General features: G+C 41.7%; 1 protein-coding gene and 1 pseudogene across 4 annotated transcripts in view; both read right to left on the bottom strand.

The window, feature by feature from the left end:
- The window catches only part of LOC139537506 (rab5 GDP/GTP exchange factor-like), a 35,452-nt pseudogene extending 27,261 nt beyond the window's left edge, over positions 1–8,191 (bottom strand).
- Positions 8,192–9,493: 1,302 nt separating this feature from the next.
- Positions 9,494–25,897, bottom strand: part of kctd7 (potassium channel tetramerization domain containing 7) — a 29,709-nt gene continuing 13,305 nt past the window's right edge. For 2 of the 4 annotated variants that reach the window (XM_071340024.1, XM_071340025.1), the window contains 3 exons: positions 13,641–13,810; positions 13,269–13,447; positions 9,494–13,051 (listed from right to left, as the gene is read on the bottom strand). In XM_071340024.1, coding sequence (XP_071196125.1) covers positions 12,675–13,051; positions 13,269–13,447; positions 13,641–13,810 — 726 coding nt within the window. In that variant the 3' untranslated portion in view covers positions 9,494–12,674. Of the gene's footprint in view, positions 13,052–13,268; positions 13,448–13,640; positions 13,811–14,599; positions 14,903–25,897 lie in introns of those variants that run through there. The other 2 variants (XR_011667652.1, XM_071340026.1) reach the window with 2 other exon arrangements.

Below are 25,897 nucleotides of genomic sequence, written 5' to 3'. Positions count from 1 at the left end.
GGGCTTGTGGGCCTGTTGTAAGGCAGGTCCTCACCAGACATCACCGGCAACAACGTCACCTATGGGCACAAACCCACCGTCGCTGGACCAGACAGAACTGGCCAAAAGTGCTCTTCACTGACGAGTCGCGGTTTTGTCTCACCAGGGGTGATGGCCGGATTCGCGTTTATTGTTGAAGGATTGACAGTTACACAGAGGCCTGTACTCTGGAGCTGGATCAATTTGGAGGTGGAGGGTCCGTCATGGTCTGGGGCGGTGTGTCACAGCATCATCGGACTGAGCTTGTTGTCATTGCAGGCGTTACAATGTGCGTTACAGGGAAGACATCCTCCTCCCTCATGTGGTACCCTTCTTGCAGGCTCATCCTGACATGATCCTCCAGCATGACAATGCCACCAGTCATACTGCTCGTTCTGTGCGTGATTTCCTGCAATACAGGAATGTCAGTATTCTGCCATGGCCAGCGAAGAGCCCGGATCTCAATCCCATTGAGTACGTCTGGGACCTGTTGGATTAGAGGGTGAGGGCTAGGGCCATTCCCCCCAGAAATGTCCGGGAACTTGCAGGTGCCTTGGTAGAAGAGTGGGGTAACATCTCACAGCAAGAACTGGCAAATCTGGTGCAGTCCATGAGGAGGAGATGCACTGCAGTACTTAATGCAGCTGGTGGCCACACCAGATACTGACTGTTACTTTTGATTTTGACCCCCTTTGTTCAGGGACACATTATTCAATTTCTATTAGTCACATGTCTGTGGAACTTGTTCCGTTTGTCTGTTGAATCTTGTCATGTTCATACAAATATTTACACATGTTAAGTTTGCTGAAAATAAACGCAGTTGACACTGAGAGGACGTTTCTTTTTTTGCTGAGTTTATTTATTGTTAGAAATCTAGCAACTGTGTTTTGAGTTTCCACTTCTTCAGGTGGTGAATTAGCACTAGTTGAATTAGGCCTATATATAATATTAGCAAACAGAAAGAAGATGCATTTTTTCGATCTATTGAACAAAAAAATATAGAAAATTGAAATTACTAAAATATTATAATTGTCAACCCAAAATTCATGACAGTCACTGGATTAGGTTGCAAAATATCACAATACTCTCAGTAGTCTATTACACTTCTTAATAAAGCATGGTGATTGACTTTAGAATGACTTCATAAGACTCAAATCTATTCTATTGTGTGACGCTGCAGAATGTTTTTATGGGGGTGCCACAAAAAAAAGTTAGTGGCACAAGTGCCACCCAGGATTTGTTTTGGTCTGGAGCCCTGAACTGACAGCCTCAACTAAAGAAGGTAAACAGGTCAGAAGGGTTGAAAACCAAAACACTGACAGGTCCCTACCTGTGCATCTTCACATAAGAGCTGAGGCGATGTCAGACCCAAATATGCAATCAATAGAATTCCGTCACAAGTACAAATAACCAGATGCTTTACACCCACTTTTGCTGGTGATTGCAAGAACACATTGTTGAGAGTTTCAGTGGACTATAAAGGGACAGTTCCCTCTATTCTGTAGAAGTGTTTCTACAACTAGAGAGAGAATGACAGACACCCACCTCTGAGTCTGGCCACCAGTGTTGCCAGTATAATGACCATACGCAGGAGGAGGACACAGTGAGATAATGAACATTATGAGCAACATGAAAAAGGGACTTTTGTTAAACAGACACACAATTCACATCTAACAAATTCAGAAATCAACCAGAGCAGGGAAGTCAATTTGGTGGACAGGTCTGTCAGCCAATTAGACTGAGCGGGTGCCACTATGGTGAGACTACTGGTACATCTTAATGCCACCATGATGGAGGGTAACATTAAGTCAACTACACTAGTAAAGCCCTAATGAGTTCCTAGTTGGTTTTAAAACTACAGGGATTAAAATGGGGGCACTACCCACTGCAAATCTAATCTCCAATGATAGATGCAATTACTGTACCTTCTGTGGGGGAGCCCATTTCCCAAGGAGGAGTAAACATTCCTCTCCAGTCTCTGAGGCCTGTCACCTTCTCTCCCTCACTGGGGGCTGAGAATGAGATGGCAGGGCCAATTGGGGCCACGGGAAATGGGGGGCATACAAGAGAAAATGGGTAGATTTGAGAGATGTGGGAGATGGTGGAATGGGTGTGGGTAGGGAGAATATTGGACAACAAATTAATTTTTTATTTTATTTTTATTTAACCTTTATTTAACCAGGAAGGGCTCATTGAGATTTAAAATCTCTTTTTCAAGAGCGTCCTGGCCAAGATAGGCAGCACCAAGTCATTACAAAAATTACAGACAGACAACATGAAAAACTACAAGTAATCTAGTAAAAACCATTGAATTCACAAGAGTATAACAACATCAAAAACAGCAAATTAAAAACATTGACAGGTCAGGGAATCAGCCTCAAAATCCTTCATCAGTGATTTAAAAACACCAACCGGGACAAGTTCTTCCAGTTTAAAATTATTTTGTAAGGTGTTCCTTCATTGATCAACAAACAATGGCATTGACAGATAAGTGCAGAATGAGTGGTTCAGAGAGAGATAGGAGGGGGGTTGTTTGGTTTGGGAAACAATTGCATTATCATGAGAGGGGGTATCAAAGGGAACAGACATGGAAAACAGTTGATAGAACAACATAACACTAGAGATTGGTGCGCAGCAGCTGTGACTCCAAAGCAAAAGTGAAATGAGTGATGAGTGATGAGTGATGAGACAGTCACAATATGGACGATTGAAGCTTCAATGACGGTCAACCATGATCCCCACAGTGAGATTACGCAAAGAGAGAGGGGGTACCTATTTTTTTTCCTAGAGAAAAACGATCTAAGTCCGCAAAAATAATTGTCCCCAAGGGACAGTTTGCACATTGTTCTCAATGCCCTTGGGGCCATTGTATAGGAGCTTACCTTACAGTTAGGGTGCCACTAAATACACCTAGGTATAATAGGCTGTAATGGGCTTGGAGGGAACAGAATACCTTGTAGATCAATCACCCTGTGAGCTGGTCATGCCCTGCTTTAGAGCCTCCGGGGATCACTGCCAAGGAAGTGAGCTAATGAGACAAGTACTAGGCTGATACACCGGGGTGGAAAGTGTGTGTCAAAAACTGCACTGGAGAAATGCCATTGAGATAACTCAGGCTTTAACGTATAAGAGGGAATGCAGAGCGGCCTTTATGAGTTTTCAGAGTCAGGCAGTCACCTTTCTTGGGGGCTGTCCGTGACGAGGGACTGAAGAACTTCTTCACGGTGGTCACATTGCGCGTCTTCTCGTTGGTCTTCCTTTCCTCGAACTTGGAGAAGGGGGCAAGAGAGGCCTGTGGCTGAGACTGGGCCCCTTGGATACTGGCATAGGCAGCCTCCTCCTCCTTCTGCAGCCTGAGGTAAACCAGGGGGAACAACTGGTGATTAGACTGTTTTACTTGAGGCTATTATTCAACAAACCGCTGGTGTCCTGTTTTAATTACAATGTATCGAGGGAAGGTAAGTGTTGGACAAAGCTAGTAAAATCGACATTTCATTAATGCCCCAACTCTTGATTATCATGTATGAATCCTCTACTAAATGTCTCAAGCTAGAATAGGACGTGGATAAGACAAACCAGCTTGAATCTGCTGGCCAGTGACCTGGGTCTGAAAGTTGGCATTCCCTAACATAGTGAGGCATCCCACATGAAACTGTGGTGTAAAAAAGTATCTACCATGCCACTGAGGAAGGGCATTACGTTTCAGCCTGAACCTTGGCGAAAAGGAATGCACCACAGCACTGACGACACATTGCAATTGATTATAACCTTTCACAGGTGGGCCTACTAACTTCTCAGCCAGGGCCCAGTCTTCCTGGATCTGCTTCTGTCGGGCTCGCTGGTACTGTTCCCGCCAGCACTTGGAGCACAGGCCGCGTTGCCATAGTAACCACAGCCCTTGTTGCAGAGCAGCTCCGACTGGTCCACGTGGATCCCGCGGCGCGCTGTCCGCCGACTCATCTCGCTGCCTGTATGGAGGAAACTCAGCTGAGCTGGCTGGCTGCTGGCAAGGAAAGATTACATCATGTTTGGGTTGTTTGAGACCAACTGGGACATTGAGCTAAATACTTGTCATCCAGAGTCACATTTATTTATTTATTTTCCAAGCTGTAGCACACAATATTTTACTTACAGCAGGTTTTTAAAGAACCAAAAGAGTTGTCTGCGTCGTGTTCATTTTTGCTACGGTGTCATTCCACCTCAAAAAGCACTGAGAAATGAATCCCATTGATTGCACCCAAATTGCCAATTATAATTTATAGGATTCAGTCAATAAATATAGTACCTTTTATTTTACTATGCAAGTCAGTTAAGAAAAAATTATTGTTTACAATGACGGACTACCCCGGCCATGCCCTAACCCAGACAATGCTGGGCCAATTGTGCGCCGCCCTATGGGACTCCCAATCACGGCCGGTTGTGATACAGCCTGGAATCAAACCAAGTCTGTAGTGACGCGTCTAGCACTGAGATGCAGTGCCTTAGACCGCTGCGCCACTCAGGAGCCCAACATCTGATTTGGAGCAAACTTTTTTCCAACAATGAGTTATACATGAGGAATCCAAGGAATCCCCCCTCACAAAGATGATGTCCATGCATCGTTTTTGCACCCAAAAAAATACCTTGCTTTTTCAAGCTAATTTACTTGTGTGGGTGCTAGCAAAATAGCTTCTGTTGTCATCGGATGAAAAAGATTTGACGAATGTGTTGCACAAAATTATTTTATGTGAAGAAAGACTATAGTTGCACACCCCTTATCACTCTATTGAAGTAAAACATCACTGTTGACTTTCAATATAAAACTCAGATGCAAAGTCCATACAACTCTATGCACAATGACTACTTTGAACAATATACATAGTAAATAAACATTTACTGGAAAAACTGCAAATGCAAAGTTTGGTAACAGAATTAGTCAAATCTTCCCAAATTGTATTCTGTTACCAAACTTTGCATTTGCAGTTTTTCCAGTAAATGTTTATTTACTATGTATATTGTTCAAAGTAGTCATTGTGCATAGAGTTGTATGGTTTGTATAAATACTGTATCATTAGCTTTTTAAAACAATGTTTTCTTTTATGATATTTTGGACCAGAATGAAGCGGTCTCTCCACTAGCCTTTCAGAAATCTGCATTTTCAAAATGCAGACCATACAAAAAAATCTGTTTTTTAAACCATTTCATCTGAGTTTTATATTGAAAGTCAACAGTGATGTTTTACTTCAATAGAGTGATAAGGGGTGTGCAACTAGTTTTTCTTCACATAAAATAATTTTGTGCAACACATTCATCAAATCTTTGTATCTGCACAGTTCTTCCTGTAAATGTGTTTTTGTTAAATTTTCTGAGGAAATTGTTAAAAAGTAGCCATTGTGCATAGTTTGTTAAACATTGAAATCAATGTTTGTTTGGTAAACATTTTAAAGTGAAAAACCTGAGTCTCAACATAATTCTGTTACCATGAAATTGCCTAGCAAGAGTGAACGGCAAGTAACAGGACCCATTTCTACACAGCAGAAAGCAGACAGCCATTAGAGCATCAATATCTCAGCGTGATGCTGCCGAAACTGCTGTGAGCTAAGAGCCAGAAGACACCGTGTGGTCAGGAACCAGGATAGGGACTAGGCTAAAGAGAGCAGCTTGAAGCGAACAGTTCACATTAACGTTTTCAACCCCATATAGACTGGACAACACATGACTTATGGTGTGGTCAACTTCACACACATTTTAGTGGAAGGAGACAGGGAGGTGCTTCTCAAGCTCAATGCATTTGACAAGTTTTTCTAAATCAAATTTTATTTGTCACATGCGCCCAATACAACAGGTGTAGACCTTACAGTGAAATGCTTACTTACAAGCCCTTAACCAACAACGCAGTTTTAAGAAAATATATATTTTTTTTTAAGTAAGAGATAAGAATAACAAATAATTAAAGGGCAGCAGTAAATAACAATAGCAGGGCTTTATACAGGGGGTACCGGTACAGAGTCAATGTGCAGGGGCACTGGTTAGTCGAGGTAATATGTACATGTAGGTAGAGTTATTAAAGTGACTAAGCATAGATAATAACAGAGAGTAGCAGCAGCGTTTAGGGGTGTGGGGGAGGGGGGGGGGGGCAGTGCAGATAGTCTGGGTAGCCATTTGACTAGCTGTTCAAGAGTCTTATGGCTTGGGGGTAGAAGCTGTTTAGAAGCCTCTTGGACCTAGACTTGGCGCTCCGGTACCGCTTGCTGTGCAGTAGCAGAGAGAACAGTCTATGACTAGGGTAGCTGGAGTCTCAATTTTTAGGGCCTTCCTCTGACACCGCCTGGTATAGAGGTCCTGGATGGCAGGAAGCTTGGCCCTGGTGATGTTCTGGGACGTACGCACTACCCTCTGTAGTGCCTTGCGTTACCAAGTGTGCTAAGTTGTGCTGAACAGACCCTACATTTCCGTAGCAGATTGTTTTGACAACAGAGGTTAGGGTTAGCCATCAGCCTAACTCTACCACTGCAAATAAATATGGTTTAGTTGGGGAAAACAGCACATAGGCCTAGCCTACAGTTGAGATGGTTTGCTTGCTATTATTATCACTAAAAAGCTTGACCGACAGCAACTAAAACTACCATATGGTGTGAATGGGATACAACAGCTCCCTGCACTGCCATCAATGTGTAGCTACTTCACCAACCAAATAGACTAGAATAGCCCTTAAAAAGCTCTAAGCCATGTGCAGTTTTCATGATGGCGCTTGTGTTCATAACCATGGCACTGCAGTTGTGGCTCCTGAATATTGATTTTGTGAATGATCTCCAGTCACAAAAAATGTCCCCCAGAAGAAATTTAGGTAGGACAGCTTGTCCTTCTAAACAGAGAAATCATTCACCTACAGCTTGAACTTGCATTATCTCAGTTCATCTACGTACTATGAATGAGTGTGTGCACTCAAAATAAGACTCAGTGACAGTATGGGTTAAAACCTGGTTTAACCCACTCAAGCAGGCGATGGATCCCCACCTATAGCTTATGACTGATTGGCTTACAGCAACAATAACATGGCAGAAGCATGGCTGGTTAGTTAACTAGCTATCGCAACAAGCAAAACAAACAAAGATAAGCCGAAGACAGGGGAGCATGTACAGGTTACAACAAACATAAATGGGGTTTCAGCACAAGGCGTTAGATTTTGTCAAACTTAATGGCAACAATAACAATAACTAACTAGCTACCTGCCTTGCTAGGCAGCTAACCAGTGTGACGATATTTAGCTAGCATGCTAGAACAATGAGACAGACATTTCACCGGATGTATAAATGTGAAGCATCCGCTTGGCGTTTCCACTCACTACCAAATATAGTAGTGAGAGGAAGCCCACTGGCCGGCATGGGAGAAGATGTAACGATATGGATTTTGGACGACATTCTGCACATTTTCTCATCGATTAAACATTTGATCTCAATACAGCTTTCTGTTCCCAAAACTAGAATATGTTATGAACAAAGTGGACTAAGTTTTGTAAATCTCGTTGTTTAGGAGTACAAAGGCGAATTGAGTTATTGCACAAGCGCACTTCACATGAGGCGTTCCCAAACGGAAATATGCAGATGAATACTAGAACGCGCCAATAGGATCTAGCTAGCTCATGCTTGGCTCTGCCCACAACCTTGCTTGTTCTGTCCTAATTTGTTCCCATTGGAAGCGACAGGCTATGGTCTCTTGGTTTAGTGATAAACATATTTTCTAAGGTATCTTTGTGTAGTTAGCAAAAGTGTACTTCCATTTTGGCTGTTATAAACATGCCGTAGCTAACTGTTCTACAATTAACTTTACAAAGTATAATCCTTACCCTTTTTCAGTGTCCTCGGACGAGCTACCTTCTTTAGTAGCCACTGGCTGTGGCTGGGAATTATCTGGAGAGATGGAGCATACTCTTGAGTCTCAGTCACTTAATAATAAGGAATTCCCTCGACCACGCCCACAAATTGGGAACACAACATTCGTTCCCATTCACCCCCATTGTAGAAGCCCCAATTTCGTCGTCGATTTTTAGTTACACAGAAATAACAAAACATGCCGGAAAATTACTGTGTTGTTCAATTTACATGTAACCAGGTCAAAAATCGCGACATACAGATCGCAAAGCTTCCGAGTGGCGCAGCGGTCTAAGCACTGCATCTCAGTGCTAGAGGCGTCACTACAGGCACCCTGGTTCGAATCCATGCTGTCTCCCAAACCGGTCGTGTTTGGGAGTCCCATAGTGCTGCAAACAATTGACCCAGCGTCGTCTGGGTTTTTGTGGTGTAGGCTGTCATTGTAAATTAGAATTTGTTCTTAATTAACTGACTTGCCTTGTTTAAATAAAAAATGTAGTAAAATAGAGCCTGGGAGAAGAGCCCTGTGGCTTCAGGCTATTATAGTATTCAGCAGACCAGTAGGCCACAAGTAGTGGAAAACATTTAATCAGAATTAGCTAAGACATTTAACTTGTTTAGTGTAGTCCATTTGTAACTCCACTAACTACTTGTAGTTGTATATTCCATGTGTTTGTGTTGTTGGTCTCTTGGCTTGATAATTTGTTTGGGTTGGTAGCTAACGCTCACCCACATGGCTGCTAGCACCATCATGAAACATGGGCATGAAGGAAGCCCTATTACATGTTTCGAAGTAGTGAGAATGCTCTGGGGCAGGCAATGTTTAAAAGGAATCTTTAGACATGTTGACTTAAACAAGCAGTCAACAAGAAAATTGCGTTTGAAAGTCAATGGGGGTAACCACATGTTGTTTTCCCCACAGGCAGGCATTCTAATACCAACTGGGACTACTGGAATGGTGGAGTGCAGTAACATTTATGTAATTCATTGTGTATTTGTACCCTGACCCTAAATGCCTTCAACCATTATAATTCCTCAGTCAGTATGCCAACTATGTGGAATATTTTGTTATATATGAGAGCTGCATCTTGAAGCTATACATTATTATGCTTATGATTAATAAGACACAGATCATTGTCAAGAAGTGGAGGGAGAGATGGCATCCTGGTAAAGAACAAGAAGGCCTGCACACTATTAAAGCGTCACAAAATGTTAAAGCTCCCAATTCACCTCTTTATTGACAACATTTTGATCCAAAACAGATCTTTAACAGTGTGCAGGCCTTATTCTTTATTAGCTCAGCACCTATGTTTTTAAGGATGTGCGTAAGACCACAAACTTCTAGAGATTATACCCTGCCCATAATGTGGTCAATCAAAAAATGTGTCTAGTTGTGCTGGTGCCAAATTGTTGCACTGATGAATTTGACAAATGAGCCTGGTTTCAATGATAGATCAGCAACTTATCCCAGGTTCACATGTTTTCAATTTAGGAAACTGGAGTTATTTGGTAGGTTGCTTGGTTAATTTCATGGAAGTACTGTATTTGGCAACTTGAACCATTGGCATATTGCATGCAGAACATTATCCAACCCGGGAAGAAGAAAACACGACTACAGAGACTGATCATTCTATACAGACTAAGGCAAACTGTATTTGTACCTTGTTATAAAAACAAAAAATATGACTTACTATTAGCACAATAGAGCATACCCTTACAACAAATAATGCAATATGTAAGTTAAAGCAAGATATTATTCTTGAAAAATTAGGCCACTGGTCAAGCTGTGCATTGTTTTTCCAACTTTCCCATGCCATGAGCAGCCTAGACATGGGCCAGCTATGGAATCTGCAAAAGACATTCACCAGCCAAGGGAGAAACTTCAATAAGGTGCAAGGAATGTTCCTCAAGTCTAAGTTGCCTAAAATACTGAAATAAATAAATACAATTGTATTCTAACCCTCAAACCATCCCTGCAATTCTATTTTAAACGATTAAAGGCTCTATCTCTGACAGGCTTCATAAAAATTGACAAAATCCAATCAATTGACACCCAACAGTAAGAAAGTTGCAACTCTTAACACTTGTTGTCAATCACTCAGCCTAGTATCATAGAGTTAAACAGAGGGAAAATAAAGTCACATTATCCAAGCCAAACTTAGAGACCTGTGTAACATGACATCAATAGCACAAAACAAGTAAAAAAAATACTATCCACCTTGATCCACCTGACTGACACCCAGTAATAAACATACTGTATTGTTTGGTCTGTTATAAAGCATTAATAGGCCTATCCCGGAACAACCAAGTTGTCTGGACATACACTAATGTGTTATTTGTTCTGTTATAAAGCATTAAATGGGCCTATAATGGAAAAATCAAGCTGCCTGGACATACAGTAATGTATTGTCTGTTCTGTTATAAAGCATTAAATTGTCCTATTCCCAGAAGAACCAAGCTGGACATACATTTACAACACTGTATTTCATTCTGCAAACCAAGTCATGGATTCACAAACATTGCACATAATAATTTTGATCCTGAGCCCTCTAAAACAAGAACTTGTAGCCTACTCTATGAAAATGTAATTGAATGGACATATCAATCTGACATCTGTATAAATCTAATATTAATTAACTAAACAATACAGGGAACAAGAAAGAAAACAGAACTAACCCATGGGGGAGGTGACAATAGTGTCACTGCAGTTGTCCTTGATTAGAAAAAAAAATATTGTGTGGTTTCCTGATTTAAGCTCCATGTAAGTGAAACAGTTGCCCTTAGGAAAAGGCACTTAAGCTGAATTTATTTAATCAGTAGAAATACCATGTCATATAAAATTGTCATATGAAACTTGTATGACTAATCTATGTCATGCTGCAAAAGAAGATGGAATTGTTGAAGCATATGTCAATATAATGGCAAATATACAGTATCATCAAAAATCTGCTAAATTGTCAACTCGAGAGCTTGGGACTACCACTTGTTTCCACGCTTCAGCATTTGGTGGTCCCGTTCTATGAGCTTGTGTGGCCTACCACTTGTTTCCACTTCACAATAACAGCACTTACAGTTGACCGGGGCAGCCCTAGCAGGGCAGAAATTTGACAAAGTGACTTATTGGGGCCTCCCGGGTGGCGCAGTGGTCTAGGGCACTGCATCGCAGTGCTAGCTGCGCCACCAGAGTCTCTGGGTTCGCGCCCAGGCTCTGTCGCAGCCAGCCGCGACCGGGAGGTCCGTGGGGCGACGCACAATTGGGCTAGCGTTATCCGGGTTAGGGAGGGTTTGGCCGGTAGGGATATCCTTGTCTCATCGCACTCCAGCGACTCCTGTGGCGGGCCGGGCGCAGTGCGCGCTAACCAAGGGGGCCAGGTGCACAGTGTTTCCTCCGACACATTGGTGCGGCTGGCTTCCAGGTTGGAGGCGCGCTGTGTTAAGAAGCAGTGCGGCTTGGTTGGGTTGTGCTTCGGAGGACGCGTGGCTTTCGACCTTCGTCTCTCCCGAGCCCGTACGGGAGTTGTAGCGATGAGACAAGATAGTAATTACTTGCGATTGGATACCACGAAAACTGGGGAGAAAAGGGGATAAAACAAAACAAAAAAAACAAAGTGACTTATTGGAAATGTGGCATCCTATGATGGTTACGTTGAAAGTCACTGAGCTCTTCAGTACGTGCCATTCTACTGCCAATGTTGGTCTATAGCGATTGCATGTCTGTGTGCACGATTTTATACACCTGTCAGCAACGGGTGTGGCTGAAATGGCAGAATCCACTAATTTGAAGGTGTCTCCACATACTTTTGGCCATGTAGTGTATATGTCATGTTCTTAGCTTTAAGTGTAAATTACTTTTAGCAGCACATTAAAAATGTTCCTTCATCTATAGAAACCCCTTCAGAGAGAAATTCTGGGCCAGTAAGATTTTGCTTACAGGAAGCACATGCACCATTTTCAACTGCCAGATAAACATTTCCAGTTAAAAGAACATATGGGACCCATCAAGAGGAAACTGAATTAAAATAACTTTGACCATGCCCCTTTAATCTATTTGATTTTCAACTCTCTAATTTCCTTTGGGTCTCTAAAACTGTAATGGTAAAAAGAGAATGACTTTCCAAAGCCATGCTGATCACAGACTGTTTAGCAAAGAAAAATCGACACTTACTGGTGTCTCTAATCTAGGACTTCTAAATCTTTACTTGAGAGTAAGTGACAGAAAATATCATGTATAAATCAAAGACCAGCATCAGTAACAAAATAGACATTTACATGTTGCTATATACAGTACTTTAACAATATTTTCCCAGCTTGCTTAATTGCATCCAGTTTCTCTCGCGACCAACAAAGTGGTTACCACAGAAACGCACAACGTAGAATGCATAACAGCATAAGTAGGAATGAAGACAAAGGGACAGACAACACTGGAATCACAATATGAGATTAACGTGATCCTTTTCTGAAAAACCTTGGCCGATCTACAAGGTTGGATGAGAACAAAAACTCCCAGAGTTTAACAAGTAAAAAATAAGAAGCCGCCAATGAGACCCTAGGTAAATGCTGTTAAAAAAATTAAACACAAAGGAAATATTGGTCAAAACTATTGAGTTAGGAAACAGAAGCACAAAAGCCAGACTCCCTCCTTTCTATAAACTCAGCACTTCATAGGTTTCAGTTCTTGAAAAGGGAGAATAACACTGACTACCTCTATTCTCTCTCATCCTGAGGGTCCAGGAAGGAGATCAGTTGGCATATCACGACAGGAGTCCGCCTCACAACTCAGACAGAAAGATCTTTTGTCCTCCTGTTTTACCACCATGTGATCTTGAACTCGTAGATGGGCCTCTTGCAGTAGTAGTGGTTGATGAGGTGTTTGTCACAGACACCGATGCATTGCTGGTCGGCGGTGATGCCACGCTCCGCCAGGTCACTGACGATGCAGTGGAGCAGGTCGTAAACGTCCGCCACCGCCTCCCAGGGCCCGAACGACACGTCCACCTCACAGTGGTGCTCGAACAGCTTGGCCTCACTCTCCGTGCGCTCGAAGCGCAATGAATTGAAGAGCGGCCGCTCATACGGCGTGATGGGCATCTCCTCCTTGTACACGCAAATCTTCAGCTTGGCGAAGCGCGCCTTCCTCTGCATGGCCCGCAGTTTGGCAATCTCCACGATGCGCTCCAGATTATCTGGAAACAAAACAAGGGATAACTAACTTCACTCCAGTTCTAACTTTTCTAAAGGAGTTAATTGACACATTTCTACTTTATTGAAGTATAAACTCTGAATATAGAAATAACTTCAATAGTCAATGTCACATAAATTTAAGCATGTTGTTGCGACATTACTATCTGTAATAAGGTTGACCCAGTTAGATTCAGTGTGTGAGATTATTGTGTTGGTTACCCTTGTAGTAGGGCAGGAGGTCGAGGAAGGCCTGGCGGACTTTCTCTCCTGTGAGTGGCTGAGTGTCCTCCAGGCTGTCCAACAGGGGACCAATAGCATAGTACTGGGCCTCCCTGTGTACCGCCCTCACACGATCCCTCTGAGGTAGTTCACCCTCGCGCAGGAAGTTCAGGATGTCTCTATACAAGGGACACGCAAACACACAAACATATGTGTTGGTTTTTGTTAAAATTGCATCCACTATCCTCAATCTGTTCATTCAATGGCGGTTTCATGTCAAAAGTGTTGTAGAATAAGGGACTGGCATGCTCATTCACTATTATTAGCATGTAATAAGCATTTTTTGCTGCTGGCTATTTGAAGAGAGCTCACCCGAAATATGCCCCATCCCGGTCAATGAAGAAGCGACCTTCAGCATCACGTGGGATGTGATGGCGTCCACTAAACATGGCGGCGAGCATGGTGTCCTCATAGCGCCGTAAAGTGGACAGGCGGGTGGTGAAGTAGGTCCCGCCCACGTTGAGAGAAATAACCTCAGGAAACTACAGGTGATTGGAAAAAAAATAAAAAAATAAGTGCATTATCCATTTTGGAAAATCTGTGCATAAAATACAGTACATGTATTTTTGTTTAAAAAAAAGGTGTATATCTTTCATTCATATTGCATTATTGACACCATAATCATATTATTTTTTCTTACTTTTGTATAGCATTAGAGCAATATTCCTGTGACATGTACAATAAATAATTATAATGTCATTGTCTTTTGTTTCCCTCTGCAGAAGATCCACAGTAGCATAATAACACCAGCAATAACAGGATGGGATTACTGAGGATAATATACTAATCACAGGGCAGATCTTGACAGGACACATTGGGCCCAACAACACAAGTGACAGTCACTGGACATGATACTATAGGCAAGGGCGTCCCTAGACACGAGTAAAGAAGGTCAATCCCAGCGAGGGGCTGTCACAAATAATAACAGCCATGTGATAAGAGCCAATTGGGACAAGGAGCCAGCCCTCTGTGTGGGTGGTGAACCAATCAGGGTAAAGATCACACTGGAAGAAGAACTACATGGTTTATACCTTTTGCCTGTGGAGATTGATCCATGGCATATCATTTAGAGGTGGAACGCGTGGGAAAGAAACGGTCGAAATAATGCTGAAATTCATAGACTAGGGGCAAAGATAAAGAGGAGATTCTCAGCGACAGCGACGTTTGACAGTTCATATATCCATGGCCACCACTGCACTCACATCCTAAACCCATTTAATCCCCACAACGTTCCTAGAATAAACAACAACAAACGCCCATCTCGTCCTTACCTCTGGAGATGGAGATTCGTTAAAGGTGGTGCGAAGAGACTTGCCTAGATTTAGGTTCGGTGCGGGGGTGGCTGGCTTTCGGAAATCATCCTCCGCAGAGTCCGAACTCGACATTGCATCGCCTGGTTTATCAATCTCATTTGCGGCCGAGAATACCACCACCACTCTCGGCTGAGGGAGCGCTCGCCTCTCCTGAGCGAACCTCCTTACCCGTGAAGGAGCCACGGGTAACGGGCTGGAGTTTGTGAAAGAGAGCGGCGGTCGTTCTCCGTTAGAAGCCTCGTCAGATCCATAATGCTGCATGCACACACACCAGGTCTGCGAATGTGAGTCAGGTGAACTCAAGTCAATCCAATCGCCAAGGATAAAGCACAATCCACGTTTGCTTGTGAGGGGACAACACTGTCATCAACCTAGGGTGGGACCTGTCAGTTGATAGGGACGGACACTTACAATATGGTACGAGCTAGTCTACCTTATCTACTTTGCTTGAACTCCTACTAACGCTCTCTGACATATTGCAATACGGTAGCTTGGAGAAGCCCACGTTACGCACAGCGAGAACCTCAAACTGCTACGCCCACGGAACGTCTGTTCTGTGGGCTACTCTAGCCTACAGTGGGTTGCTTAGCCTACGTTAAATTCGTAGCTTATATTGGATTCATAAAATGCGTAAATTACGGTATACACAGAGACTAACCAATGGCAAACGTGAATTTATACATTAAACACCACAAACCTTTAAAAAATGATTTGATATAGCCTACGAATAATATTAGCCCAACAAGAAATGTGTGAAGATCAAATGTTGCAATCTCCAGATAGCACGACAAATCATAAAATGCTGCTACAATGTAAACCTCATACTAGCAGTGATAATATTCACAGGTCATGTTGGCCGTGCATCACTAGGTTACTTAGCTATAGGTCTATTGTTACTTTTTGCTTGGCCTACATTAGAGGCGCAGTCTTGGCCATAGACTTTACGTCTCAGATGGGTTGGACATTGCACCCCGTCTTTTAAATAGTGTATTTTTATTGCACATTTATGATTAAGCAATACTTTACTTTATTCCAGGCTATAAAACTAGGCTAAATGTTCTTCGGCATTTTGCTAAATGTGTTAGATAGCCCTGTATTTTTTTAAATGTCAATAAGCCTACAGCTCCGCATAAGCCAACTCTCCCTTGATTCTGTAGTGACAAGATGCACATTAGTTAATGAAAATTCTGCATTTTTATCTGCCCTGTGTATTATTTAGCGATCAGCTGTGTAGCCCACTTTCAGTTTCACATTCACTTGGCTTTTGCGCAAGTGTGCGCGCAAAATCAGGAAATATGTACCGGGACTGTATGTAGGTCTTTGTGCGGTGCCGAAGGTTGCTGTCAGAAAAGTCTGTTTATTTTCTCAACTTTCATATTACAGGTATAGGATACACTGATCTGCAATACACCTACGGATAAGGAACAATATGGTTTGCAGAGAGTATAGGTTACACGAGTGTGAAGATAATCAGGAAAGTTACATAATACTTTTGTTCTACCTCTGCTGAGTGATGGCAGGTAAAATACCGTGAAATGGTGTATCCGTGTCACATTGGATTGTCATAGGCCAGCAGAGCAGACAGTATTGTATCATGAGCAAGTTTGTTATTCTTCCTAACTAATTTAAAGAGGGTCCCTTTACTACAATGTATAAAGGCTATATGCGTTTACAAATATAGTATATATATTTATTTACCGGTTGAAAGGTGTGAGAACTGGGCCATAATAAATCTGCAAAACACCATGTACTCTCCTTACCCTCGTTTTATTCAGCCTCTGCCCAATTCTCAGTGTGTGTGTGTGTGTGTGTGTTTTAAGTGGCATTTTGGTGGCACAGAAATTATCAGGCATTTACCAAATGTATGTTAAATGGTAATTATACAAGAGCCTATGAATTAATTGTTTCGTTGAGATAAATTCAAATAAGCATCACTATGCACAGTTGATGTAATTGAAAGTAGGTCTACCCATTGATACAGTGCTTTCAAAAAATATTCAGACCCCTTGACTTTTTCTATATTTTGTTACGTTACAGCCTTATTTTAAAATATATATATTTTAAATCCTCAATCTACACACAATACCACATAATGACAAAGCAAAAACAGGTTAAGACATTTTTGCAAATGTATTAAAAATAAAAAGCAGAAATACCTTATTTACGTAAGTATTCAGACCCTTTGCTATGAGACTCGAAATTGAGCTTACTGCCAAAGGTGCTTCAACAAAGTACTGAGTAAAGGGTCTGAATACTTATGTAAAAGTGAAATTTCAGTAAACATGTTTATACATTTGCAAACATTTCTAAAAACCTGTTTTCACTTTGTTATTATGGGCTATTGTCTGTACATTGATGAGGGAAAAAATTATTTAATCTATTTTAGAATAAGGCTGTAACAACAAAATGTGGAAAAAGTCAAGGGGTCTGAATACTTTCCAGAATACACTGTATAATTTACTGGTTAATACCAGGTAAATGCAGTGTAAACAGGTCAAACCTATAGTAAAGTGCTATAGGCCTACCAACATTTCCATGTCAACAGCTCAGCAGTTGCATGGAGTGAGGACCAAAGTCATTGAAAAGGCATCTACGGTCATTCTGGACCAACTGATGGATGACCTCTTGGAAGACAAGGTGCTGAACGATGGAGAGATAGAGTGGATAAAGAAGAAGTACAAGCAGAGGGCGGATAAGGCTCGCCAACTTATTGATAGTGTGCGGAGGAAAGGCAACATAGCCAGTGAGATGTTTCTCATACGACTCCAGGAACGAGACAACAATGTCTACAGCGAGCTAGGCTTGACCCCCAGGTCTACCTAATAAGGATGAGAGAACAAGGTTAGTCTGACATTTGACCCCTCACTTGGTGAGAAACCAGAGAAACCTTGGCTGCAATATAGTTCTTTTGACTTTTTATTTTTTTATCTCCACAGGGTCCAACTCTTGTCCCTCTCCTGAAATACCTGAATGTGCCACCCAATACACAGAAGCTGTTACTTCACACATGCCTTTTGGCCAAGGATTCTTAATTAAATGTCTTGATTTACTGTATTTTCAAACAAATGAAATATCACAATTTTTCTACCAAAATGTTATAATCTAATAAATACTTTTATTTACTATTACATTTTGGACCATTGTGGCTCACATTTTTCATCGAATATTAGATGAATGATAAAACAAATCCAGAGATCAGTACCAGAGCGGCAACCATATAGCCATATATAGTGCATTCGGAAAGTATTCAGACCTCTTGACTTAAAAAAAATAACATAACAGCCTTATTCTAAAATTGATTAAATAAAACATCTCATCTACACACAATACCATATACTGACGAAGTGAAAACAGGATTTTAGAAAATGTTGCAAATGTATTAAAAACAGAAATACCTTATTTACACAAGTATTCAGACCCTTTGCTAGGAGACTAAAAAGTGAGCTCAGGTGCATCCTGTTTCCATTGATCCTCCTTGAGATGTTTCTACAACTTGATTGGAGTCCACCTGTGGTAAATTCAATTGATTTGACATGATTTGGAAAGGCACATACCTATTTACATAAGGTCCCACAGTTGACAGTGCATATCAGAGTAAAAACAAAGGCATGAGGTTGAAGGAATTGTCCATAGAGCTCCGAGACAGGATTGTGTCAAGGCACAGATCTGGGGAAGGGTACCAAAACATTTCTGCAGCATTGAAGGTTTCCAAGAACACAGTGGCCTCCATCATTCTGAAATGGAAGAAGTTTGGAACCACCAAGACTCTTCCTAGAGTTGGCCGCCTGGCCAAAAACTGAGCAATCGGAGGAGAATGGCTTTGGTCAGGGGGTTGACCAAGAACCCGATGGTCACTGACAGAGATCCAGAGTACTTGGGATGGGAGAACCTTCCAGAAAGACAAACATCTCTGCAGCACTCCACCAATCAGGCCTTTATGGTAAAGTGGCCAGACGGAAGCCACTCCTCAGTAAAGGCACATGACAGCCCGCTTGGAGTTCGCCAAAAGCCACCTAATGGACTCTGACCATGAGAAACAAGATTCTCTGGTCTGATGAAACCAAGATTGAACTCTTTGGCCTGAATGCCAAGTGTCACATCTGAAGGAAACCTGGCACCATCCCTACGGTGAAGCATAGTGGTGGCAGCATCATGCTGTGGGGATGTTTTTCAGTGGCAGGGACTGGGAGACTTGCCAAGATCGAGGGAAAGATGAACAGAGCAAAGTACAGAGAGCTCCTTGATGAAAACCTGCTCCAGAGTGCTCAGGACCTCAGACTGGGGCGAAGGTTTACCTTTCAACAGAACAACGACCCTAAGCACACAGCCAAGACAATGCAGGCGTAGCTTCGGGACAAGTCTCTGAATGTCATTGAGTGGTTGAACCCTATCTAACATTTCTGTAGAGACCTGAAAATAGCTGCGCATCAACGCTCTCCATCCAACCTGACAGAGCTTGAGAGGATCTACAGAGAATGGGAAAAACTCCCCAAATACAGGTGTGCCAAGATTGTAGTGTCATACCCAAGAAGACTTGAAGCTGTAATCGCTGCCAAAGGTGCTTCAACAAAGTACTGAGTAAAGGGTCTGAGTACATATGTAAATGTGATAAAAATCCCCCCCAAAAAGTTGTTTTGCTTTGTCATTATGGTGTATTGTATGTAGATTGATAAGGATCATTTTTTTACTTTTTTAACTGAATACTTTCCGAATGCACTGTACATGCTTGCTGGAGCCCCAGACATGTCTGATTACAACATCAGATCTACTCCTTGGATCTTTGACAAGAGGAAACATTCTCCAGTCTTACTGATGAATGATGCTCATTAATGCAGAACCATTAGGCTAGAAGTAGACAGTATGAGGGAAGCCACACTAACAAAGAACTTCCCCTGCTTCCCCTCACTCCTATTCATAAGACACAAACATGCTTTTTGCAGAGGAAAAACATAATTCAGCCTTGTACCCCAGATTCTCCTGGCTAGTGGAATTGATTGAATAGCATCATCAGTGTGTGCAGTGAAGTTGGTTGAGGCTGATCCCGCCAGAGGACTGCTGGGTGCAGTACAGTGATGTTGCACTGGTGGATTCCCCACCAAGGCCTTCTGTTTTTTTGTTGACCTAATTATTCAGTGCAGACAACATCTCTTGCAAGGAAATGTTCCCCTGTGTTCCTAGCCAGATGGAACATACTGTTTTTAAAGAGATGACACGAAGTGTATCAAAAGAACAGAAATGAAATAATTAACACTTTAGTAAAAATTATATACCATATGGTGATACAGTGGGGCCCGAAATTGACACTCCTGATAAAGATTAGCAAAAATGTCTGTGTAAAATAAATAATTCAAATACTGAGCTATATTGTACAAAAGAGCTCTATTTTTCTGTAATCTGACCATAGCACTGGTTCCAATCCAAGTACCAATGCTGTTTAGAGAACTCCAGGCGTTTACATTTGTTGTATGATATGAAAATAGAGCTCTTTGGCCCTGCAAACCAGTTGTGGGTTTGACGTAGAAATAAGGACACATAAGCTGAAAAGAACCCCATACCTACTGTAAATATGGTGGTGGACCTTTGATGTTATGGGGCTATTTTGCTTCCACTGGTCCTGTGGCCCTTGTTAAGGTTAATGACATCATGAACTTTACCCAGTACCAGAACATTTTAGCCCAAAATCTAGTTGCTTCTGCCAGGAGACAAACTTGCCCGCCATTGGATATTCAAGCAAGACAATAAACCCAAGCACATATCCAAATCCACAAAGAAATGGTTAATTGACCACAAAAATCAACATTTTGCAATGGTTAACTCAGTCTCCGGGCTTGAATTGAATTGAAGAGCGCAGTCCATAAGCGCAGATTAAGGATATTGAGGATCTGGAAAGATTCTGTACAGACGAACGGTCTAAGAGCCCTCCCAATGTGTTCTCCAATTTCATAATACATTTTAGAAAAAGGCTCAGTGTCGCTATCCTTGCAAGGTAAGATATTGAAAGGTATTGAAAACAAGGGTGTCAACAATTTTGACCCCTATCTTAAGAAATACAATTATTACTTGTTAAACAAAATCTCTGAGAAATTGTATTATAAAATAATATACTTTCCCCCAAAAATGTTGTATACAATATAGCTCAGTATTAGATATACATTTATAAATTATACAGTCATTTGTGCTCATCTTTATTAAGGGTGTAAATAATTTTGGACCCCACTGTATATCATATCACAAATGATGATATGATTAGGGTGCATTTCCACTTTTCACAACGTATCACTTGTTTATTTTGCAAACTATTACTTATTTACTTTGCAAAGTATCTTTGTGCCAAAATAAAGATGACGACAAGCTCAGTCCGATGATGCTGTGACACACCGCCCCAGACCATGACGGACCCGCCACCTCGATCCCACTCCAGAGTACAGGCCTCGGTGTAACTCTCATTCCTTCGACGATGAACGTGAATCCGACCATCACCCCTGGTGAGACAAAACCGCGACTCGTCAGTGAAGAGCACTTTTTGCCAGTCCTGTCTGGTCCAGTGACGGTGGGTTTGTGCCCATAGGCGACGTTGTTGCCGGTGATGTCTGTTGAGGACCTGCCTTACAACAGGCCTACAAGCCAGCCTCTTGCAGACAGTCTCTGAGCACTGATGGAGGGATGTGCGTTCCTGGTGTAACTCGGACAGGTACAGGATGGCAACAACAACTGTCCTGCAGGTGTGCTGTTTGGATGTACCGATCCTATGCAGGTGTTACACGTGGTCTGCCACTGCGAGGACTGTCAGCTGTCCGTCCTGTCTCCCTGTAGCGCTGTCTTTGGCGTCTCACAGTACAGACATTGCAATTTATTGCCCTGGCCACATCTGCAGTCCTCATGCCTCCTTGCAGCATGCCTAAGGCACGTTCACGCAGATGAGCAAGGACCCTGGGCATCTTTCTTTAGGTGTTTTTCAGAGTCAGTAGAAAGGACACTAAAGAGGCCTAAGTTTTCATAGCTGTGACCTTAATTGCCTACCGTCTGTAAGCTGTTAGTGTCTTAACGACAGTTCCATGTTCATTAATTGTTTATGGTTCATTGAACAAGCATGAGAAACAGTGTTTAAACCCTTTACAATGTAGATCTGTGAAGTTACTTGGATTTTTACAAATTATCTTTGAAAGACAGGGTCCTGAAAAAGGGGTGTTTATTTTTTGCTGAGTTTGTGATATAAGTGCATTGTAACGTAAAATATGACCAACACCAATTACTTTTTAGATTTATGCATTAACATGTTTTATGTGAATTTAACTGAACTTGTTTTTAATCATCTTTATCGCAAATATGATTCCCTTTTGAATTTTAAGGGGAACCCTTTTAATCAGATAATAAAAGCCCTCATTTTACATAGCATACTGGCAGCATACATGCACAGTGATTAATGTGAACACCACAGTGTTCGTTCACTGTGTGATTAATGTGAACACCACAGTGTCAGTTCACAGCATGCCCTAATGAAAAATGTTCACTTCAAAAGGCAGAGTTAACGCCCTAGAAAAATAATTCCTCTATGGTTGACAAACAGTGACAAAACAGGTCTGACTCGAATGCTGCTTTCTAATCTCTCATCTAATTGCACCTCGTGAGCAGCAACAGACAAATGACTTTCAGGCAAGTCATTACTCTGTCAGTTATTATCTTCACTAGCGTATAAACAAATGCAATCTTCTTGTCTAGGCCTACTACTGTCATTAGCCTACTCTGGGCCCGAAAGTCCACATTTACTGAGTGATTTTTTTCAGTTAAGGATAACAGACAAAAGCTAAAACATGCCTTCATTTACAAGAATAACCTATTGCTTCAAATCTATTGCTAAAATAAGCTACCTGCTGCCTTTGGGGAGGCAGGTAGCCTAGCGTTTAGAGTCCAAATCCTGGGTCAGACGGGAAAAATCTGTCAGGAAGTAAGATCCCTTTGCCTGCCGTTGTGCCCCTTGAGCAAGGGACTTAACACCCCACAACTACAGCTCCCCAGGCGCCCAGTGTGGCAGCCCCCCTCACCTCTCCAAAACCTGTATGTGTGTCTTTCAGAGGGGTTGGATTAAAATGGAAGCTCAATTTCGATTGGACCTTGTGTGCAGTTGACCAATAAAAGCAATCTTAATTTAAATCACTTAAATCTATTATGAATGTTCTACTTTGTGTGTTATTCCTTCTTATGCAAACATTGCACCTACTACATCTGTAGTCAATGACAACTACAGCATCTTTTCACAGTTTCTCTCCCAACCCTGTACCAGGGTACCTCCTCCCTTACAATTGCAGTGGCAGTGCTATATAAAGACTAGCTGAGCACAAGGAAGATATTCAGTGTGTTACAGAGGGAGAAAAAGAACAAACAGGTCACACTGAGTCATTCCCACAGCTCCCATGGCTGCTGGGAGCGGAACTGAGGAGTGATAGCACAATGACAGCCAAGTGTCTATAAATATAATGCACTACACTCAATACCAGGGTGCATTGCGGTTGTGTGAATTCTTACAGTGAGTGTGCAACACACACACGGGACCAAATCAGAGTGCAGGGTTATGATGAAATTATGAAGAGACCATCAGAGAGCATGGTTATAAAGATGTCATCATGAAGGAACCAATCAGAGAGCAGAGTTAAGACGATTTCACATCCATAAATACTTCAAGACGAGCAAGCACACACTTTCTGTTACGGGATTTTTGTGTTTAATGACTAAAATATGTATACATTTGACTTAGAATTATAATTCATAAATGTTATGTGTTCCTTGTTAGAAAGAATGGGTTTATCTTCAGACAGGCTAGAATGATGTCTCTACCCAGGGAGGGGAAAGACCTTGGGTTGGTTGTAGATAGTTTAACAGGTGGCAGACAGTAATGAGAACTCGAACTGTATTGCCATTGTATCCGAGAGGAGGTTGGACATTAAAACCTATGACATCATCTTTATTATATAACCTGATGTAAAATGTATTATGATCAGTACTCTCGAGAATAAACGCTATTGATTGATTGATTTTAAGACTGGTATCTGTCCATTTTATGCTGATAATTATCTTACAAATTCTTATTTATGGGCAGAGTGTTTTAATTGAATTGGTTAATAAAAACAGGAATCAAAATACCTTTAACACTTTCTTTAGAAAATGTCATTTTCTAGTTATATACAGTGTCTTGCGAAAGTATACACCCCCCTTGACATTTTTCCTATTTTGTTGCCTTACAACCTGGAATTAAAATAGATTTTTTGGGGGGTTTTGTATCATTTGATTTACACAACATGCCTACCACTTTGTCTAATTTCTTGTTTGTTGAAAAATATTTTTTATTGTGACTCTTCAAACTGAACTTGAGCTTGCATAACTATTCACCCTCTCAAAATCAATACTTTGTAGAGCCACCTTTTGTAGAAATTACAGTTGCAAGTCTCTTGGGCTATGTCTCTATAAGCTTGGCACATCTAGCCACTGGGATTTTTGCCATTCTTCAAGGCAAAACTGCTCCAGCTCCTTCAAGTTGGATGGGTTCCTGCTGGTGTACAGAAATCTTTAAGTCATACCACATATTCTCAATTGGATTGAGGTCTGGGCTTTGACTAGGCCATTCAAATGTTTCCCCTTAAACCACTCAAGTTTTGCTTTAGCAGTATGCTTAGGGTCATTGTCTTTCTGGAAGGTGAACCTCCGTCCTAGTCTCAAATCTCTGGAAGACTGAAACAGGTTTCCCCTCAATAATTTCCCTGTATTTAGTGCCATCCATCATTCCTTCAATTCTGACCAGTTTCCCAGTCCCTGCCAAAGAAAAACATCCCCACAGCAAGATGCTGCCACCACCATGCTTCACTGTGGGGATGGTGTTTTCGGGGTAATGGGAGGTGTTGGGTTTGCGCCAGACAGTGTTTTCCTTGAGTCTCATCTGACCAGAGTACCTTCTTCCATATGTTTGGGGAGTCTCCCACATGCCTTTTGGCGAACACCAAACGTCTTTGCTTATTTTTTCTTTAAGCAATGGCTTTTTTTCTGGCCACTCTTCCGTAAAGCCCAGCTCTGTGGAGTGTACGGCTTAAAGTGGTCCTATGGACAGATACTCCAATCTCCGCTGTGGAGCTTTGCAGCTCCTTCGAGGTTATCTTTAGTCTCTGTTGCCTCTGATTAATGCCCTCCTGCCTGGTCTGTGTGTTTGATGGGCAGCCCTCTCTTGGCAGGTTTGTTGTGGTGCCATATTCTTTCCATGTTTTAATAATGGATTGAAATGGTGCTCCGTGGGATGTTCAAAGTTTCTGATATTTTTTTATAACCCAACCCTGATCTGTACTCTCCAAACAGGTCAGGGACAAAGTTGTGGAGAAGCTCCTTGGTCTTCATGGTGCCGCTTGCTTGGTGGTGCCCCTTGCTTAGTGGCGTTGCAGACTCTGGGGCCTTACACCTGTACTGAATATATACTGAGATCATGTGACAATTAGATTGCACACAGGTGGACTTTAAATAATTATGTGACTTCTGAAGGTAATTGGTTGCACCAGATCTTATTTAGGGGCTTCATAGCAAAGGGGGTGAATACATATGCATGCACTACTTGTCTCTTTTTTATTTTGTAGATTTTTTAAAACATTTGACTATTTTGTGTATGTCCATTATATGAAATGGAAATCCATTTAAAATACAGGTTGTAATGCAACAAAATAGGAAAAACGCAAAGGGGATGAATACTTTTGCAAGGCACAGTAGATTGATTTCTCTGACCAATTATTCTGAACAATCAGAAAGTGCTGACTTCACTCATCAAAAGTCATTTATTTGGACATACAAAAAACAAAGAAAGTTATTTTCAATTGGAATGTGACCGTGAGAGTTACAGTACAGTTGTCAAAATCCCTAATGTCCCCCTCCTGGTTACAATCAGACCCCATTCAACATCCATCAAAGAATAAAACATTTATAAAACCACATATTATTTACAATAAACACTCATAACAAACACAACTGGCCTGTACATTGAGTATCTTTTGTGTCTGAGGGTGTGTGTGTGTGTGTGTGTTGTCTGTGTCGGAGGGTGTGTGTCTGAGGGTATATGTCTATATGTGTGTAATGCGTCTTCTATGCTAAACTACCACCTACACTGGAGGCAATAACAATACCAAGCACCACACAACATAATTATTATTTTCTTCTGCACGACCATTATTGTATTACGTCAATAGAAATAAAACAAGGATTTCAGGCAGCATTAAAGAGTAGAGGGGA

This window comes from Salvelinus alpinus, chromosome 13 (genome assembly GCF_045679555.1).
Source record: "Salvelinus alpinus chromosome 13, SLU_Salpinus.1, whole genome shotgun sequence".
Lineage (NCBI taxonomy): Eukaryota > Metazoa > Chordata > Actinopteri > Salmoniformes > Salmonidae > Salvelinus > Salvelinus alpinus.
The sequence above is the reverse complement of the archived record's forward strand: the minus strand, read 5'-3'. Positions and strand labels throughout refer to the sequence as shown.